This window comes from Gracilinanus agilis, chromosome 1 (assembly GCF_016433145.1).
Source record: "Gracilinanus agilis isolate LMUSP501 chromosome 1, AgileGrace, whole genome shotgun sequence".
Lineage (NCBI taxonomy): Eukaryota > Metazoa > Chordata > Mammalia > Didelphimorphia > Didelphidae > Gracilinanus > Gracilinanus agilis.
Genome location: NC_058130.1, coordinates 421,695,695 through 421,717,185, shown reverse-complemented (window position 1 = coordinate 421,717,185; position 21,491 = coordinate 421,695,695). Strand labels below are relative to the sequence as shown.

At 33.7% G+C, this 21,491-nt stretch overlaps 1 protein-coding gene across 3 annotated transcripts in view; it reads right to left on the bottom strand.

Moving 5' to 3' along the window:
* Positions 1-21,491, bottom strand: part of RPRD1A (regulation of nuclear pre-mRNA domain containing 1A) — an 84,062-nt gene that overhangs the window by 49,733 nt on the left and 12,838 nt on the right. For all 3 annotated transcript variants that reach the window (XM_044665014.1, XM_044665033.1, XM_044665025.1), the window contains exons 2-5: positions 5,294-5,423; positions 3,473-3,579; positions 3,281-3,378; positions 70-196 (exon numbers count right to left, since the gene is read on the bottom strand). In XM_044665014.1, coding sequence (XP_044520949.1) covers positions 70-196; positions 3,281-3,378; positions 3,473-3,579; positions 5,294-5,423 — 462 coding nt within the window. The remainder of the gene's footprint in view (positions 1-69; positions 197-3,280; positions 3,379-3,472; positions 3,580-5,293; positions 5,424-21,491) is intronic.

Genomic DNA, 21,491 nt, shown 5'->3' with positions numbered 1-21,491 from the left:
GAGGTGACACATTAAAAACAAAGCCAAGACTTGAATTTTATTCAAAAACCAGAAATCACTTTTTCTCACCTGTTATTTTGTCTAGTAGAGATACATCTTGGACTTCAACAGGCAAAGAAGCTATTCTCTGATGAACTGCTGCATCACCTGAGGCTGCATTTTCAAGTTCTTGTAAGGCTCTAATGAGATCTATAGTCTGAAAAAGCATACAACTTCAGAAACAAAACAAAATCTAAACAGTTGAAATTATTTTAATATCCATGCAACTTCATGGCATTTCTTGTCTGCTAAGTCAAACACTTTGTAAAGGTCCATCTAGACACTGGAGAAGAGTAAAAGATCATAAGTCATTTGCCCATTCTAGAACCTCCAAAATATTTTAATAGATTTATCCCCCCAAAAAAAGATGTATTGTCCTTTAGTTTTCTACTTTAAAGCAATTATTTTTCTTAATCAGAATTTTGATTAAATTAAGATATTTACAATATAATAATTACAACTACAAAGCACTTGCATGTTTGTAAATGAAAACAAACAAAACACAGTATGAGTTTTGTGAGTTTGTTTTTCCTTGTTTTGTACCAGCCAACTGTCGTAAAATAAAGCATCCTTCTTGTTCCAATTCTAGTATTTTTCACAATTCTATAAAGAGTATAGAAGTTGGAGAGTCTTATTAGAACGAGGCCCAATCAGGAAAAGGAATAGTACTCCCAAATCCTAGTATGTACCGAGTCCTTACATGAAAGCAATCTATCTGATTAGGAGGGTATCTAGCCTATAATTTGCTAGTCAAGAACTTGAAAATCAAGAACAAAAATAATACCAGGTATTATATATCTTCATTGAAACAAACTTCCTGACAAAAGGGAAAGTAATTCTCAAATCATCGATTTTAATCACTTTTTCCAATTTTAGTATAAGAAGCTGCTAGTTAAAAATGATGCCAAGTTGATAAGTTACCATAATCTGGACAAATGAGGTTTTCTATTAAGAGGCTTGATCTCAGTGACTACATTTTATGAAAAGTACAGAGAAAAAAAACAAGTGGTCTACACTAAAGATTTCAAGAAACATTCCTAAGAACTACTGTCATATTCATTCTGGCAAGATGACCCCAAGATAAGTTGTCATGCTCTTGGATGAGAACAAGATTTTATTTCTGATATGAAAATGAGTTTCCTAAATTTCTTCAAATCAGGAAGTATAAGGAGATAAATTTTGAGAACATACTCAGAGAACCTGAAGAAGACCAAGGAATCTGGATTTGTAATATTAAGTACACTTTGGCTGGGGCCCCAAGTACTTTAAAAATGAGAAGAGATTAATAATTAGGAAGAAAATATGCCACATATAATTCACTTTACACCTGATGTCTGTAGGGTAGAATGTGATCTATTTCTCCTTCTCTACTTACCTAAACTCAAAAGCTGGCAAACTACAATTAGAAAGTTGAAAGATTAGAGAAAAACCCCAAAAGAATTAGATAGTTTTTTTCAAGAAGAAAACATGGCATATTTCTCTTGATTTCAAGCTAAATTTAGAGCCAGAAGAGACCTTAAAGTATATCAAGCCTAATCCTCTAATTTTACAGATAAGGAAGTTGAGTATTTTTGAGAATTGAGAAATTACATAATCTACCCAGAATCAAACAGCTAATAAGTGAACTCTATAAACAGGAGACGCAAAAATATCATTCTGTGTAAACAGAATTAGCTCCATCCCATTAATAGTCAAAAATCTACTCAACCCAGGCGTGCTAATGATGTCACTCTCACCTCCCTTAGTGGGGAGGGGAGACGAGTTACCCACACGTGATAATAAGTAACAAATCAAGAATAAGGGACTGCCCTTTGGGCAGTCCAAATCAATGTAGAAACTGCCATTTGTCCATTTGAATTAGAGGTGGACCACAGGAAGTGATGAAAGACACGATCTCTTTAAGTAAGTTAGTGAACTTCCTGTGGGGGAGTTGCTGTCTCGAACTGGAAGAAGAAGCATCTCCTGAGACCACAGACAGATTACTATCTATATTGTCACGTGGGTAAGTTAGGCTGGCTTCCTTGGCCTAGCTGGGCCAATTCTAAACTCTGCCTATCTGGCTGTTGGGCCCTGTGGCTTACAGCTTCATTTATTTAGCCTTCTAAACTCCCTTTTCTCTTTATTCCTACTTTTATCTACCTGATTGTAAATAAACTCTTCAACCCGATGCTGACGGGGTCTGATTTAATTACGGAATCAACCTAAATTGTTGATTCCTGGCGGCCACATATTTTTAATATATATCTATAAATACATAAATTTTCCCTCTTACAATTCTAATGCCTCACCTGATACAAAAGATTACAAAATATACCAAATGGAAATGATACTAAATCATTTTTGAAGGGAATGAAGACTAGAAATTTAAAACTGAAAGGGATCTCAGAGACTATCACTACAACCTTTTCTCCATGATAGTTATGAGTACTCTTCTGTTTTTAAATTAAACTTTTACCTTCTTAGTATCAATTCTAAACCAGAAGAGCTACAAGGACTAGATAACTGGAATCAAGTAACTTGCCCAGGGTCACAGAGCTAAGAAGTGTGTGAGGCCACATTTGAACTAAGGTCCTCTCAACTTCAGGTGTGTCACTGTGCTACTCAGATCCTCCCTAAGAGTATTTTTTAAAGCACTTAAAATAGCTTTTAAAAAAAAAACTAGGAAAGTATAAAGCAATGAAGTATATTAATAGAAATATGAGTTTGGGACTTTCAAAGGTACAACCCCAGAGTTTTTTTTGTTTTTTAATTTTATTTTGAATATTTTCCCATAGTTACGTGTTTCATGTTCTTTCCCTCTCCCCCAAGCTCCCCTAACCCCGCTTAGCCAACACACAATTCCACTGCAACCCAGAGTTTTTAATGAAGTTTCATTTACTCAGAAGGAACAAGCTATCTGAGAACATCCTATTCTATTCTATTCCAAGACAGTTCCAACAATAAACAAAATAGAATCCTATTTCAAGTAAACAAAAAATCTAAACAGTTATAAATGTGACACTTATTTTAGTACAGGGGCTCCTTCCTTATGCTTACATTTTAAGATCAATTTACCAGAATATAATTCAGTGAAGAGTTTAACAACAAAAAATGTAATACTAATAATTTACAATCATAGAGGTTATTTCAAAAGTCTTAAGATGTGCAATTTAAAGCTATTTATGCCATTAAAGCTTAAAACGGAACATTTAAGATTTTTGAGACTGCCTATATATTCTCTTTTGAAAGAGATTATTTCTACCTGTGGAGGTTCACTTGGTGATCCTAGTGATGAACAATTTTCATTCTCATCCACCTTTATTTGTTCATATGATCGCTTTCTAGACTTCTTATCACCATCTGATTTAAAAGAAAATGTAGTTATTTTCAGAGGAAATGCTATTTTCATGAATAAAATAGTGGCAAATATATATATGTACATGTATATACTTACAGAGAGCTTGCCTAAGTTGTTCTAATACATCATTTTCATAAACAGACCTTTCTTCCCAAATAGACAGCACTCTTCCAAGATGCTTTTTACAATTTTCATCAGTCTCACTTAAGGAAAAATAAAACATAATGTTAATAGTTAAAAATATGATGCACTGAGCCGTTGAAAAAGGTTACTAGTAGTTTTAAAGATTTTCTGAACGGAACCGTATTTCAAGAGAGATTAAGAAAGCAATACAAATAGCTGAATTATCCAAACTATGAGAAAAATATGAGTCTATTATACTAAATCTTAAGTTTTATGGCATAAGTGTCCTCCTTTGTTTCATATGACTTACCTTAATAAAATAAACTACCAGCCTTTATAATTTAGATTAATTGATTTGAGATATCTAAAATCATTTATTTCTTCTTACTTCTGGTTTTTGTTTTGTTTTTCCTTCATACATTTGCTCAATAGCTTCAGAAAAGAGCACAAAATCCTTTATATAATACATATGTACACAGATACAAGAAATTAGCTGCTATGAAATTCTATACTTAAGTTGAATTCTGATAAAATTATTCAATAATCATTTTTAAGAAGACAATTCCACATTTCAAAACATGTGTGGAAAACTTATGAGGTATAGCCAAAATTAAAAATCTTAATACAGAAAGACCATATTCAATATTTTGGACAGCAAATAAAGGATGTATAGAATGAAAATTAGTATATTATTCTCAACATAATATTAGATCAATATCCCTGAAACTCCAAATAGAGGTTCTGTTTAAATAATTAAGCTTAATTAGATATAGCTTCACTCTCCCTTCATCCTTCCCCATCCCAGTCTTCCACATAAACTTTCAACTGGTACTCTTTTGCACAGATGGAAGGTATCGTGTTAGTTTCCTATAAATTGGAAGTTCATTTGTGTATCTTTGGGCATTACCTTAGGGTCTCTGACTTAAGCACAATTGTCCTCATCCTTTGAGAGATAAGCAAAAAAGCTGCATCTGTTGGCATCTTATCCTGGCCTCTCTGATTATATGAGTGATTAAAGGAGGTGCATCTTGCTATATCAAGGCCCCCCCAAATTCCTACCCCAGATAAGGGGAGGAAAAAAAAATAAACAGTGTACCAAAAATCATTTAGGCAAAACAATATTTTGGCATCTCAAAAAAAGTTGCCAAAAATCTACAGACTTAATATTTATATTCAACTAATTCCGCTATAAAAGAATTCTTCCATATTTATCAATGGCCTTAAATACAAATTATTGTTTTCTTTAAAATAAAGATTGTATATATTTTTTGTACGCTTATGTGTTCTCTCCCTCAGTAAAAGATAAGCTTCTTAAGGGTTAGGGATTGTTATAGCTTCATTATGGTATCTCTTGTATCTGGCATAGGGTTTACCATATAGCTGATAACTTTTTAAATACTTGGTGGGGGCAGCTAGATGGCTCAATGAACAGAGCACCAGGTCTGGAAACAGGAGGTCCTGGGTTCAAATACGGTCTCAAATACTTCCTGGCTGTGTGACCCTGAGAGAAATTAACCCCAATTGCCTAGTCCTTAGCACTCTTCTGTCTTGGAACCAATACTTTGTATCTATTCTAAGACAGAAGATAAGGTTTTTTTTAAATAAAAAATAAAATACTTAGTGGTTGATTGACTAAAGAGGAAGCTTTAAGAGAAATACATTTTTATAATCTGGAAAGGGCAAATTTAAGGGGAAAAGTCTTATTTTAAAATAATATATTACAAAATTTGTTCTTATATGTAATTGGTCAAATAAAATATCTTTACAATAAAGTAAAATATCATTTTACTATACCTGGAAACATGCTTAAATGCTTCAACTATTACTGGTGCAAAATCTTTTGTGAACTCTGGTCCTTTTCTTTTGCTGTTCTGGATGACATCATTGGCTAGATAAAGAAATGTCAGCTTCCGATTTGGTTTGGCTGAAAAATAAAGAAAAGTAAGAGGTTTAACATAAACAGTAAATAGTTTGACAAAGGAGCAAGAACATCTGAATGTCTTTAATGAAACAGCAATACTTACTACAAATGAACAGTCAGTCCTACTATAATGCTTTTTTTGGGAAAAGGTGAATGTTAGTTTGACTGATATGTTAGGAAACACTATTCTTTTGAAAATCCTTTTGCTATATTACTCATACAGTCTGATAGCATTGCTGTCTGCTCTTGTTATTACTTAATGTAACTAGGACAAACTACAAAGTCTGCAAGTTAGCAAATGAAACAAATAAAGCCCCTTCACAAACAATCTGACTAGTCAATCTTTCTGGGCTTATAACACCACAGTTCCTTTCCACACACTACATTCCAGTCAAACTGGCCTACTGGCTGTTGTTCATGCATGACATTCCAACTCCCATCTCCATTACTTTCCATAGACTGTTGGTCCCCATGCCTACTCCTCTGCTTCTTGGAAACTGTAAAATCAAAAATGCCTTACTTGGATCTCTTCTGCTCCCCTTTGAGCTGAGTTAGGCTGGCACTTCCAATACATGAATATAGTATCAGGAAGTAAACACAGGGCCTGCGTTCTTGCCACTTTGCTTTGTTCCATAGTAAAACCAAGGTCAACCAAGTCCTAGATTCCTTATTGTGATGGCCCCAAAGTTTTGGGGGTTTTTTTTAAGACTTTTTTTTTTTAATCATCTCTTGACTGTACTGTTTCAGTTTCCTCTGTCTCCATTCCAATCCATTATCTACACAATTGGCATATTCCTGTAGTGCAGATCTTATTATGTCATGCCTCACTACACTACTCAGTTCACTCTAGGGGTTTCACCTTACTTCTAGGATTAAATATAAACTTCTGCTGGGCATTTATAACCTAGCCTCATCCTGCATTTTCACTTTACACATAATTCCTTTAAAAACACTCTGAGATCTAGGTTATGGACTATTCCTCATACGTAAGGTTCCACATTTCATTTTGTGCTTGTGTATTGGCTGGCCCTCCCCTGACCCCGGAATGCAATCCTTACTCACCTGACTCTTAAAATCATTGTTTTCCTCCAAGTTACAGTTCAGATGTTTCCTCTAATATGAAGCTCTTTGGCACCCATCTACTAATGCCTGCTTATCCCCATAACTGACTTGAATAAGTATCATAGGATCATCAATTCAGAATTAGAAGGAATATTAAAGACCATCTGGTCTAACTTCTTTCTTTTACTAATGAGTAATGTGAAATCCAGAGGGACTAAATAACTTGCCTAATGTCACCAAGGTATGATTTAAAAAAAAAAACATTCCTTGAGAGAAGGTACTGTTCTGGCTTTGTATCCCACACATAATTTAATGTCTAGGATTCATTGGTTGACTGATTCACTCCTAACCACAAAGCCATTTCATTCAGAGAAAACATTTTTTACCGTTTAATCTTCATGTAAATAGAGCAGAAATTTGTTTTACCTGTCTATATATATGTGCAAGGTTTTTTTTTCCCTGAATGGGTGAGGGAAGGGGAGGAAAGAGAACTTGGAACTGTGAATAAAACAACATTTAATTTAAAAAATAAAAAAGCTTAGTGTAAACTCTAGCATGTCATCAGTAATAGTAAAATTTTTTAAATATCACCAGTTTACATTCAAGAGAACTTTCTAGTTTACAAAGTTTTCACATTTTACCTCCATTTTAAAATCCAAGTGTGCCCAATCACTGAGAGGTAAAAGTTTTACTTATTCTCTTTGTTATTTATTTTTTATTATTTAGATACTTTGATTATAATGGGGAGTAGGGAGAAGCAAGCAAATAAAATTTCCTGTTGGCAAATTTTAACTCCTGGAATTTTTCAAAATTCTTCAGTTTACTTTTACTATGTAGAAAAACATCAAGGCCTGCTCTGGGAAATAAGCAATATGATATGCTATTTTGACAGGGATGTCTCCTCATCTTATTGAGAACCATTGCAACAAAGGACCATTTATGCCAGGCTGTACCTCTCCACCTAAGAAAGTCAGTAAGGGATAAATTTAAGCACATCTTCAAACAAATTTTTAATTCAGAAATAAGAATTAAAAAGGCTGTTTATGTGAGAACTATGAATCCCCACATATTCATTAATGAATAATAAAAGTATGCAAAAATTTTTATAAAATCTATGAGAAATAAAAATCCTTCTTATTTATTGGCTCCCAGATGTAAGTGCATATGTTAAAAAAGAATAGCATAGTAAAATAAAATTACCAACAATATGCTGGAAAAGATATACATGAAAATATCCTCTGGGATTATTTTTCTTTGGGTGAGAAAAATTCAAAGAAAAGGCTACAAATAAAATAGAGTATTAAGTATTGTTTAGTCTGATATGTTGAAATTTTAAATAATTTCAAGCAAATATACAGAAAATAAACTATTAATATGATCATTACAAGAAATCTGACATTAATAAAATTATGGCAACAATGATATGGGACATTTACTACTTCACTATTTAGTATCTCACTAAAAATCCAGATAAGAAAATATTGAATTATAATACTAAAGCTAGGGGGTGGGGGGGAGAAACTAATATTGAATTAACTTTAATCACGGATAGGAAATAGAAAAGTAAAATAATAATGTTGGAATTCCTTTACAACAAAGAAAATATTGTAAGATACAAGGTAAATGAAATTTAACTGAAAATTTTAACACTGAATGTTAATGGATTGAAATATCCTAAAAAAAAAATCTTTCCTTTTCCCCAAAAAATTAATACATACCTAAACAAAAGAGCAACATAGTATTAAAGAATCTAAGCCATTAATTATAGATGGATAATTAGGAATTTACTCTTCTTCTATATGATAATGAAGCTAATAAAATACTAATAAATCCTCCCCAAAAAACCTACCTAGATAAGACATGTAGTCAGTAATAACTACAAAACAATTTTTAAAATCAAACTACACATTTTGGGAGGTATAGGCAACCACAAGAACTCCAGGCTAAATATCCCCAAGTCTTTCAACATGCTAATAGTCACATAGCAAAGACTGCACTGTGCTTATTTTTATTAAAAAAAAAAAAAAAAAGCATTTAAATGAGCAAAAAAAATTTTTCTCTTCAGATGTCACTCTCACAAGTACTTAAAAATTATGACACTACACAATTGCCAACTCTACAGAAACAACTCTATTCAAAAATTCACTGATATTTAAAAAAAAAAAGACCATGCTCACCAAAGCATTCCCAAGTGTCAAAGAAGACCTGTTGCTAAAGAACCAAAAAAAAGTTACCATAATGGTAGCTGAGTTCTCAAAAAATTAACAAATGACATCAGACTAACAGCACCAAATTAAGTCAACAACCATTTATTAAGCATTTACTTGTTAAGCAATGCTCTCTGCTAAGCAAGGTGATAAAATTTAAGCAAAAACAACAACCTAGTGCCAAGTTTCACCAATGAAATCCATGGTGATTTTAAACAAGATTGAACTAATAATCCTTGAAAAAAAAAAGGACAAAAAAGTATGTCCCTATTATTGTGACATGTAGCCAGGATGGAGAGTCAACCAAGTTAGTTCATGTAGAACAAACGATATAAATACGAAAAATACAATTCAGCAGAGAAGAGAAAAACAGGACAAAATATACTGGATTGCATTTGGAGAAAATGCAAAATACTTTTAATGATTCCAAATGGCTTAGCACTGAAAAACTCCATCTCTAATCCAATATTCTACTGGTGGTGTTCATACAGCTGCAAATCAGACTCCAACAATGGCTGATGAACTAAAATTACCAACCCCAAGGGCAACATTATTATGCACGGTAGGCATGAACAAGTTGCCACCATTACCATTGGAAATGAGCCTAATTGGTACATGGTGCCTCCTTCCTAGAATAAATGAGATCTGTAGCAAGTATCTGAGCTTGCAAGATTTATGGGTAAGAATTTATAGACCAAGAAGGGAGGTGTTATCTACATCTGTGGAACAAAGAGTCACAAAGAATATTACAATCTTTGAAACTTTGATGTTCAAAAAGTTGATGCCAACTGGCTGAATTCCTAAATAATCCACAAGACTAAACTAAAAAAAAAAAGCCTAAATTATAATATTCATGGAGTTGTAAGGGTCTTAAGGAGTAGGGACATGTGAAGAAAGTGCTAGTCTCTCCTGGCCACAAGACAGGCCCTAGATAAAGATTTTATTCATACATCCTTTTTTGTAATCCTCTTATAATTTCTTAAATGCTCTTCTTCTGAGTTCTCCCATGTATTACCCCCATAAAATCCAACTGTAATATCCCATCTAGATGTGCTCTCCCAGCCCCCCCCCAAAAGAATGATCACAATTCCTTTCATCACTTTCTCCTATCTCCCTGCCTCTATCATTCTAAATCATCATTCCCTTAGTGACATGGATCTTGGCTAGATATGAGGGAGAAAGACAGTAAATTGATCTAATTCACAAAGCCTTTAATCCTCCCAGATGCTTTTTTATTTTTTAAATAGTCATCTTAAGGTGAAATTAATCTCTACCACCTTTTAGGGTTCTAAAACTGTCTACAGGTAGCATGTCTAGACATTGCAATCCAGCAAGCATAGCTGTGCAAGACTCCTTACAAATTTTGCCTTCACCTTTTTCCCATCTCCTTAAAATGAAAACTTTATATGGTAAAAATTTATCCTTCCTTTTTTCTTATAAAGTTCTAATCTCCACAGAGGCATTTAAAATAAAAACCTGATAATTCTATTTTAACAAAATTCAACCCCCATTTCTCAATTCCTTTTTGGCCAGAGAGGACTCTAAATATAGACCTCCTTAACTGCTGACCTACTAGTTATATTCTAGTGGGAAAAGTTCCTACAAATCTATCTCCAACATGTAAAAAGGAATTCTTTATTCCTTTTTTTTTTTTTTTTAATTTATCAGGGGACCTGGAGGTCCTCTTACCATAGAGATGTGTAGGGATTAACCAGCCCATAGTGACAGAAAGCTGAAACCATAGAGACAAGAAGGGAGGTAAGAAAAGGTTATAAAAGGAGTCAGTTGCTGATAGTTGGTCTGGCAGTTGCAGGGAAGTTGGCTGCTGGACAATAAGTTGGTCTTTGGGGGTTGGTTTCTGGTGGTGTGGGTTAGTGGTTAGTTGATGGTTGTTATAGGTAGATATAGGCAGTTTAGGTAGTAAACATAGGTAGTTATAGGATAACTAGTATAGACATTAGGAAATTTTCTTTCTCTACCTCTTTCCTATATTTCTCTCCTTTACCATATTCTTTTACTATCTCTATTTTAATTAAACTAAATTATTAACTGTTAAAGGCTGCTAGAAGTTTTCTCTGGCTTAAAGGGTTATTAATACTAATTTACAACTCTACTATTTTCTCATTAAAACTTAAATTATCAAAAGCTGCTCTCTTATTTTGTCAAAACTCCTAATTTAACCCTTACAAACTCCTAATTTAACCCTTCAGAACTGGCTCTGCCTGGAACACCTGATTTTCTCAGGTATCACGCCCAATATCAAAAAGAAAATCATAAAATTAACACATTCCTATCAACTACAAATCTTTGAACTCTCCAGAGAAAACACATCAAAGTATAATTCAAATCTTTCCATTTTATGATGAAATACATATTATCAAGAGAAATGTTATTTTTCTTTCTTGTAAAATAGTATGATTCTACTTTTCCGTAGTGAATAGGGGAAAAGGGATGAAAGTAAATACATTTATATTATTTTAATGTAAATAATACATTTAAAAATATAAATAAGAAAAATATATGGTCAAAGGATATTTTTCAAAAACAGAAAAAAGAAAAAAGCAAATGAAAAAATACTTCAAATCACTTATAAGAAACATAAATTAAACCAACTTTAAGGTTCTAGCTCATACTCATCAAACTAGAAGATGACAAATGAGGAACATAAAAACTGTTGGTTGGGCTATAGAAAGGATAAAAGGATAAAAAATATAGAATTATAACTTTGAATACCTAGATAGTATATATTCCAAAAATGTCATAGAGAGAAAGGATCCTTAACTATCCATGCCCTCAAATATTCAAGATTAATTTTTATTATAACAAAAAACTAAAGAGAGTTACCCATTAAACTGGGGACTTGTTGGACAATGGTATATATATCATATTGGAAGAAATGATAAATGACAGTCAGATAAGTACAAACTGAATCAGGAGACCAATTTATATGACTACAGTAATGTAAAGGAAAATATATTTGAAAACCTTAAAAACTATTGGTTTTTCAAAAATTGGTAGTGAGATAATGACTAGAAATGCTAAATGAGGCATCTTCTTATGTGGTCAATGTGCTGAATGGGCTTCAGTCATTTAACCTATCCACAAGACACCTGAAGGAACAAGGTCTAGCATCTCAAGGTAAAGAACTGGAGGGGTTGAATAAAGGAGGAACAGTATCTCCCAATTTCCCAATCTCAAACTATATTATAAAGCAGAAACCAGAAAAGTTTGGTATTGGCTAAAACCAAGAAAAGTAGATTAGTGGGAATTAGACAAAATAGGCAAGTCACAGAAATTTTGTTTGATGAACTCAAAAATAAGAACTGGGGAAAGGAACAATTATCTGTGTGTCAGTACCACCATCCTTCCTGCTGCTCCACCATTCTTGCTTTTAATCTAGCCCTCAGAGCCATCACCTAGGGCAAACCTATGGCACAAGTGCCAAAGATGGCACACAGAATACTCTCTGTGGGCATCTGGCTGCTCCCTCCCCACCAGAGTTCATTACTAGAAAAACAGAGGAACCTGGACAGAGTTGCTCCCTTCCCCCCCTCTATACACTTGCTGAGGACATCCTTCACCCATCCTTCTGCCCAGCAGCCCAATGGGAGCATTTTCTCCCTCCCCTGTGTGGAGTAAGGGTGGGGGGTCTGGGCACATCCAAAACTTGATTGGGGAGACAGACACGGCACTTGGTCTGGAGTGAGATGGGGGTGGGACCTGGCATTCCATCTCTAAAAGGTTCGCCATCCCTGACCTAGGGAAACAATTCCTAAGAAGGAGTCATCCCCAACAACTACATATCACATACAAGCCAGGCAAATCAGCAAAGCTGAAAAAGCAAAGCACCATGAGGTAATAGAAGGCAGGAAGTGTTAAGACTAGTCAAACAACTCCTACCAACCATCACCACTGCCACAGCCACCACCTTTACTACTAACTCCCTTTAAGACCCAGATGGGGACAATCCAAGACCCTGACATTAAGAACCTATGAAAGTAGTAATGCCTCTAGCTCAGTATCCTCAGACAGCAGCCTGAGAAGCAATCCATAGGCACCACTACTTATGACCCAAAAAGGAATGTTCCTGCTACCAAAGTCCTTGGCACAATCAAATGGTTCAAAGTGATATAATCTTATCCACAGAAGTAACATTAAATCAATTCACTGCACACTAAGGACCATGGAACTTTTCTATCTGGCTTGCAGGTGCCTATTCATCCTTAAGAATTGAGAAAAGGGACTGTTACTTTTCTTTTATAACCCCAGCACTTAGCCAAAAAAAAAAATGCTTTGCAAATAGTAAGCACTTAATAAATGCTATTCATCATTCTTCAAAATAAAACTATTAGGAAACCTGGAAAGCAGTTTGGTACCTATTACACATCATCACCTAATAAACTCCAAACTGGAGTTTTTTTAAGCAAATCTTTTTGATTTTTTTTAAGCAAAAAAGGAATAAAACTATGGATAGTATCAGGCTTAGAGACAGGCCTTGGGTTCAAATGTGGCCTCAGACGCTTCCTAGCTGTGTGACCCTAGGAATGTCACTTAACCCCGATTGCCTAGCCCTTACTGCTTTTCTGCCTTGGTACTGATATGTGGTAGCCATTCTATGACAAAAGAACAAGTTGTTTTTTTTTTGTTTTTTAAAGAAACAGGTATAAAAGAGCCAATATTGATAGGGCAGTGGAAATGCAGGCACACTCAATGAATATAAATTGGTCCAACAAATAGGGGAAACAATTTGGAATCATGGAAGAAGAGTCACTGAACAGCATGTTCATAAATACCCAAAGCATGAAATACCCTTTACAACATCCCCAGAAATGACTGTCCAACCTCTAACTAACAGGGACAACTGTATTTTATACAGCTATAATTACTAAAGAAATGTCTTCCTTTATAAATGAGTTCAAATCTGATACCTTTCAATTTCTTCCCATTGTCTTTCTATAAGAAAATGGATTCTGAATTAAACATTATCGTCATAAATACATTTTTAGAATACAACCCTCCTTGTATATAAGAGAAATAGAACTTTGATAAGCAATCTATTATTGGATTGCAAAAAAAACTCCTTTAAGGTGTCCATAAAATAAAATGTTCACTAAAATCCAGAAAAAGCAACTCAACTTTTTTTTTAAACCCTTAACTTCTGTGTATTGGAAGAGTGGTAAGAGTAGGCAATGGGGGTCAAGTGACTTGCCCAGGGTCACACAGCTGGGAAGTGTCTGAGGCCGTATTTGAACCTAGGACCTCCTGTCTCTAGGCTTGGCTCTCAATCCACTGAGCTACCCAGCTGCCCCTCAACTCAACTTTTTGTTATTAAACTTCCATAATATCATACAATGATAATGGATGCTTTCAATGCCTTTCCCTTACCCTTAGTAATTAAAATATTTCTTAGCACATATGCTAACAAGGTCCCTTGTAGAAACAAAAGGAAATAATTAAGACAACAATATTAGAAAGATTATTTAATGCCAAAAATGTATAACTACATTACGATAACAGGAAATATCTACTTTAAATAAAGTCCTACATAAAAAGACACTGAAATCACAATGACAAGAATTTCAAAATATGATACATGTAATCAAAATGTCTAAAAAAGCCTAAGATTTTTCTTTGACTTTTCCTCTTCTAATCAACTACATAGCATTACCTCAATTTTCTAACCTCTTCCCAACCTCAAGCAATTTTGGATACTTCTCTTCTCACATATTAGTTTATATCAACAAGCAATTTTCCACCTCTTCTAACAGAATAATCATGTTAAATCACCTTGGAATTATAGACATACCAGAAGATTGCCCATAATGGCCTACACACTTCCATTCCATGCACAGAAAAGCAGCAAAAAACATCTTCATATTTGAATTTTCAAAATATCAACTTCTACAACTAGAAGGTTATACTTGATAACCATAATCAGTTTAAAATAAAATGAATGAAACTCATGTAGCTGCCCCAATTTTCCACTCTACCCAATTCTTTTATTCACTCCTAGAAATGAACTTATCTCCTATGCAAACTTAGATCTTTCTTTTCCTCTTAATTAGTTATATTACTTCTTCCTTTACTACTTTATTAAAGCATATTTTATTTGCATATTACAGGAGAATAAGTATGGGAACACCAATTATAGCCCCAATAGAGTACATTCAGGGCAGCTCTCAAGCCATTTATTTCTTGACACCTGCCCTCTTGGCAGAATAAACACTATTAAATGTCTCTTATCCTGCTTCCTGCTCCTAAAGCTTAGCACTTACTGAGATATTTAGATCTGAAATGCTGGTTCATAAACTTCTGTGCTCAATAGCTCTTATATAACTATAACTGTATCTTCTCATTTATAATAACTATAACTGTCCGTTCTCATTTATAATAACAATTGCCATAGCACTTAGAAACTTGTGAAGCACTTGACAAACATTAACCTCATTTTAATTTCACAGTAACTCCACGGAGAAGGCATTATGTCCTATTTTAGAGACAACAGAATTAAATCTCAGAGAGGTTGAGTAACTTCACAATCACCAGCTAGCAAATGGCAACTGAGATTTAAGCCCAGATCCAAAGACTCATACTTATTAGAGAAGGGAATCTAGAGTCCATGTAGGAGTCCCACAAAAACTAAGTGATTTGTCTACAGTAAGTCCAGTACCTATATATTACAATGATATCTACAATAGCATGCTAGTTTACCAAATGCTCAGCATCTCTTATCTCATTTAAAGTCATGCCCTTTGTGAGGTTGGTAATATATTCAAAGAATCACAAAATTTAGGAATGGGAAAGAAGATCAGCAGCTAATTAAACCAATCTAAACATGAAAGGAACTCTATCACATAACACACACAAGTGATCATTTCCTTAAATATCTCCAAGGAAATATTTAACCAAAAGACTTGAAGCAGCTAGGTAGCAAAGTGGATAGTGTCCGGCCTGGAGTCCAAAGGACATGGTGAATTCAAATCTGGTCTCAGACATTTCCTATGTGACCCTAGACAAGTCACTTAAACCCAATCACTTAACCCTTGCTGCTCTTCTTAGAACTGATTCTAAGACAGAAGGTAAAGTGGTTTTTTTTTTAAGTGAAAAAGCAGACAAGACATGAAATAAATTATAATGTGAAGAACAGTAACTATACCAAAAAGAATCAAAGTAGAGAATATTGTATTTTTTTTAAAAGTAGGAAAGAATCTGATTGTGTGAAGAGTTTTAAATGACAGTGGTTTATATTTGATACCCTAATTTTGCTAATCTATTCATTCTCATTTTTCTCTTAAGTATCAAGTTCAAAACAATCCTACCTTTCTGCCCTTGCACTCCTTATTACTACCCTGTCAAAATCTCCTCCCCCAAATATAACCACACTTTTTTTCAATGTGATGATACTATTACAATCAAATCATATCTCACACAAATAAAGAGCTATTCCAGAGACTTAGGAGACAACAAAACCCTGCACTCAGTTTCAGAGGCAAACTAAAAAACACATCATTTATTCAAGTAGCCAGGAAGAAGAGCATTTTAATCAAATGTTAAAATTTCAATTTTTATTCAATAAAAGATTTCTATTTTGTGTCCCTAAAGAATTTAGATACACTATACCTATTATGCACAGTAGGATAAATGATGGTGTCTAAAAACAAAAATAAAACTTCTAAAGTTAGTTGGCTTTTTTAAAAATAAGATTACAAAAATTACCCTTTAGTTGCTAAAAATGGGATGATAGAATTTCAAAGCTGGAATCAATTAATTACTTGTTAAGAGTGTATTTGCCCAACATGTATAATCTCTTCCCACAGGATTAAATTAAAACAGCTGCATTATAATCCTAAAACTTCACATAAGAATAAAGTAACTAGTACTTCTTAAAATAAAAATTACTGGATCCCATCTATAAAGGGGAGGAAAAAAGAAGATAGCCAGTAAGCAGAAGAGACTACAAAGAGGATAAGAATGTGAATAATAAATATTTGTTGTAAAGAGAGTATTTCTGAACTTATCTACGAAAAGGTTTAAAACCACAAGACTTTATTCTCTTCAAATTACTTTGGAAGTTATCCACAACTAGTTTAGACTTAAAGGACAAACAACTGTAATGTTGCTGAATTGCCACTGGTAGAGTTTCTCTATTGTACTTCCCTGCTGACACACCTGCTCTTGAATTATTCCTCATTTTTTCCATATAGTCATATGCTATGTTCAAGATGATGGTATCTGGGGGTGGCACTTCAGTCGCTCCTTCCAAGTTTTAATGATTTTGTTGAAGCAGATTTACTTAAGGAAAAAGACTAGCAACTAGCCCTACCTGATCTCCCTTCCTTACCTTAGGCAAATCTCTGATGAAAGAGTAAACATCCCAAAGCTAGCTAGGGGGTTGTAGTTTTCTCCTTTCTAGTCAATTCTTGTTCGGCATTCTAATCTAGTCTCCAGCTCCTTTCAGTCAAGCTTAATAACCTCTTAGCTATTGTAACAATTTTATAATGCTTAATAGATTTCCATGCAATTCTGGATGTTATTATACAATGAAAGAATCCATATATTAATTAAGCTAGGAATAGAAAAAAAATCACAAGATTCTGACTAAAAACATACTGAAGGTAGGATATGATCACTAATAAAGTTAAGTTTATAAATTAATACTAAAAAACACAATTAGAAACAACAACTGTTAAACCCATATTTACCTTCAAAATATCGTCTGTATGGAACAATCTTTCCCCACCAAACCCTGGCAGTTCATTTCTTCCTATTTACTTAAGGGCCTATAATTACAAAATCTATCACTTTAAAAATCATAATTACAGGGTATTCCTCCATATGAGATCTAAATGAATTTAGATAGCAGGAAGGCTTCAGGATTCAGGAATTCAGAATAATGACAAATTGTTTGGTTAAATATAAGCCTGAAAATACAGATGGTTAGTTTAAATTTTACTATATGCAGTTAAATAGTATAGATAGGAAAAATTACCATAAAGGATGATTAATTCACAACTGTTGAGTCTCTAGTTTCCAAAGTCAAATAACTTTCACACTACAAAATGATGTTCCATCCAAATAGGATGAATGATTAAAATGAAATTAAATAATCAAAGTCCTACTTTCAATTTATAATTTTCATAGTTTGTACAATCTTTGTCTAATCTAGACCTTTAGGCATAAATACCTCCAAAGGCATATATGCCATTTCCTACAACAGTAGTAAAGTAACCTGTAGACTGATGCTATGGAAAGAGAGAAATTAAAACATTGAACACTTGATTACTTACAAAAAACACCTTCTAGAGAAAAAGCACAATACTCATCCAACAAATAGTTGGAAGGGAAACATGCTCAAGTATCACTTCTACTAATAGCCAAAGGAGGCCCTCTGAGCCCACCCCAATTATTTTTTCTGCTTCTGTACTTGAAAACCCTATGCATTAATTCACAGGGTAGCCTCTGCCCAAAAATTGAGCTGAAAAAAAAAAGGAAAAAAAAAAAATCAAACCATTCAATTTTTATATATCCTTGAAGAAAGTCTGGATTGTTTCCCCCATGAAATTTCCCACCCTCACAGTCAGACTAGCTTGCTACTAGAAAAAGTCTGAACATTTTCTTCCCTCCCAAGCTAATGCTGTCACTTGCTGTTGCTGTAGAAGTTATTTGCGATGTAAAAAGCAGAGGAAATGTCTTCTTCCTAGAAAAAGGAGAAAATTAAACATAGAATGTTAAAAATAAAAGATCAGGATTAGTATTATACAGATAATCAAGTTTAATGTCAAGGGGGATGGGAGGGGAGTCCATTCTTTTTAATATCTAAGATGAGTAGGAAAATCAGGGCTTATAGATTCTCAATTACTAACTTAAGACATCACTTTAATCATTCAAATGCAAAACAAAATAAAAATATGAAGTGACAATAGAAAATAAAATTTCTATTGCCTAAGTAGAACCAGGAATCACTATATTTATCTGCCTCAAAAGTGTTCAATTTATCATATGAAATGTAAGTTTTTTTTCTATTCCTAGGTTAATATATGTATTCTTTCATTTTATATTCTTTATTCCTTATATGTCTGAGGGGTGGGAGTTGGGAAGTGTTCATGCTCATGTTTTCCTACAAAAATTTTATTTGGTGATGTAGGAAGTAGTTAGAGATAGAGTAAATTTCAGGGATTCCCTCTAGGAAGGTTACCTATTTCAGTGATTTGACCTGGTCTCCTAGACATTCTACCAGAAGCACAATGTTGCTGAGTCTCTAGCAACAAATGCCACATCCTTTTGAAGTTTACCCATTTTTGTGACAAAAAATTGGAAAATGAAGGGGTGTCCCTTGATTGGGAAATGAATAAACTGTGGTATATGATGGTAATGAAATACTATTGTGCTGTAAGGAATAATGATCTGGAGGATTTCTATATGAACTGGAAGAGCCTCCATGAACTGGTGCACAGTGAAATGAACAGAAAACACTATACACACAGAAAGCAAAACATTGTGGAATGATCTAATGTAATGGACTTTACTACTAGTAGCAATACAATGATCTAATACAATCCTGGGGAACTTATGAGAAAGAATGCTATCCACATCAAGAGAAAGAACTGTGGGAGTAGAAACACAGAAGAAAAACATGACTTATCACTTGTTTATATGGATATATGACTTGAGATTTTGGTTTTAAAAGACTGCTCTACTGCAAAAATGAACAATATGGAAATAAGGTATCAAGTGATAACATTTGTATAACCCAGCTTATCGGTTCTGGGAGGTGAGAATGGAGGGAAAGAAAATGAATCGTGTAAACATGGAAAAATATTTTTTAAAAAATTTTTAATTAAGTTTACCCATTTTTGATAGAAATGATGAATGTATACTTTATTTAGACAGAAGAATACCTCCATCTACCCAAGTTCTATGACCTCTTAACATTGTTCTACTTTATATTGCTGCTATGTCTTATTCTTCTGACTATGCTTCTTTCATTCTGCTTCAATTCATAAGTCTTCCCATGTTTCTTTGAACTATTCACACTTGTCTTTTATAAGATCATAGAAAGGTCATATTCCTTAAAGAGTTTCATTACATTTGTATAGGTCATTTGGTTGTTTCCCAATCACTATGCACAAAATGATTCTGGTGTTTCATTATCACAAATCAAAGCATAATATTGTTCCAATGCTATCATTATAGTTGTAGAGATAAAAGGGACCACAGAAATCAATTCAATTAATACAATTAAATCATATTATGGATTAAACAGGAGTTTAGGGACCAACATGGAAACCTATATCAAGTTTGTCAGGAACTTTATTTAACTTGAATATAATATATGGGGATTTCTACCGTAGAACTAGCATAACCTCCCATCCCCTCCTACACAGCAATCTGTCCCCAAGATGATTTCAGGTAATATTTGTAGGAATATGAATAAAATTATAATATGTAAAAATATAATCCAGAGTTAACATTCCAGAACTTTAAAGAAATCATACCCCATCCCCTCCTGGACCATTGCTCTTGAAGGGTCAAAAGAAGATCAACGTGGAGAACTTTTCTAATAGAATAGAGGGCAAATCCCTTGGGTAGATCATAAAGTCAAATGCTTCAGGACTAGAGAAGCAGAAGTCAAGAAAATTAGTTAATCTTTGTTAAAAGGTTAAATATTATCTTTAATCCATTTCCCTCTTACCCATTATTCATCTACCTTTCCAAAATGCTAGTTTACTCAAATGTCTAAGAAAAGGGATTTCAAGGAAAATATTTGTTAATATTTTCAGTTTTACTAAAAAAGTGATTTTAAGTATGCGTCCACAAATATATATCAGCAACTTATCAATAACTCTTATAAAATAACACATCCTATTTTTAAGTTATAGGCTGACTATGCCATTTTTCTTCATCTCAAGTTCTTATGTGTTCATTAGAAAAGTTAAGTCAATACACATTTATTGTCTACTCTATGCCAGTCACTATGTTAAGTACAAGTGACACAAAGAAAGGTAAAAATAATCCCTAAAAAGCCTCACCTGTTGAGGAAATAACATTAAAACCATTTCCCCCAAAAAAAAGACATACAGGATGAATTAAGAGATAATTTTAATTGAAAGGCACTAGTATTAAGAGGGAAATCAGGGCTTCTGATAGAAGGCAGGATTTCTAGGCATGGGGGACAACCAGTAAAAATGCCCAAAATCAGAGTGGAAAAGCCAGGTCTGGAGACAGGAGGTCCAAGATTCAAATTTAGCCTCAAGACACTTCCTACTATGTGACCCTGGAAAAGTAACTTAACCTCACTTGCTTAGCCCTTACCACTCTTCTGCCTTGGAATCAATATTTACTACTGATACTAAGATAGAAGGTAAGGGTTAAAAAAGAAAAAAAATGCATGGTCAGGAAATTTGAGTGCCATTTTGGAAGAACAGCAAGAAGGTCAATGTCACTGGACAGTTTATGTAGTATAGTAGTGTGTAAGAAGTTAAATGGGAGGAGGCCAAATCCATCATTTTGAAGCAGGTAGGCCAAATATGAAATTTACACTTAAGAATATACTTAATATCTTATATTTTTCTTGTTTTGGTATTGGATTATTGACAGCACAAATTCACTCTGCCTTTTAAATAAGTAAACATGTGCTTCTTTGTAAATATAAAATTTGGCATCAGAAATGTATATTTTTGAAGTGTTTCCTATAAAAAATCTTGGTTTCAAGATTATAGTAATCTTGTATTTGACAAAAGCATAAATGCAAATTTTTTGTGATAAGAAATCACCATTTGGTAAAAATTGTTGGGACAAGTAG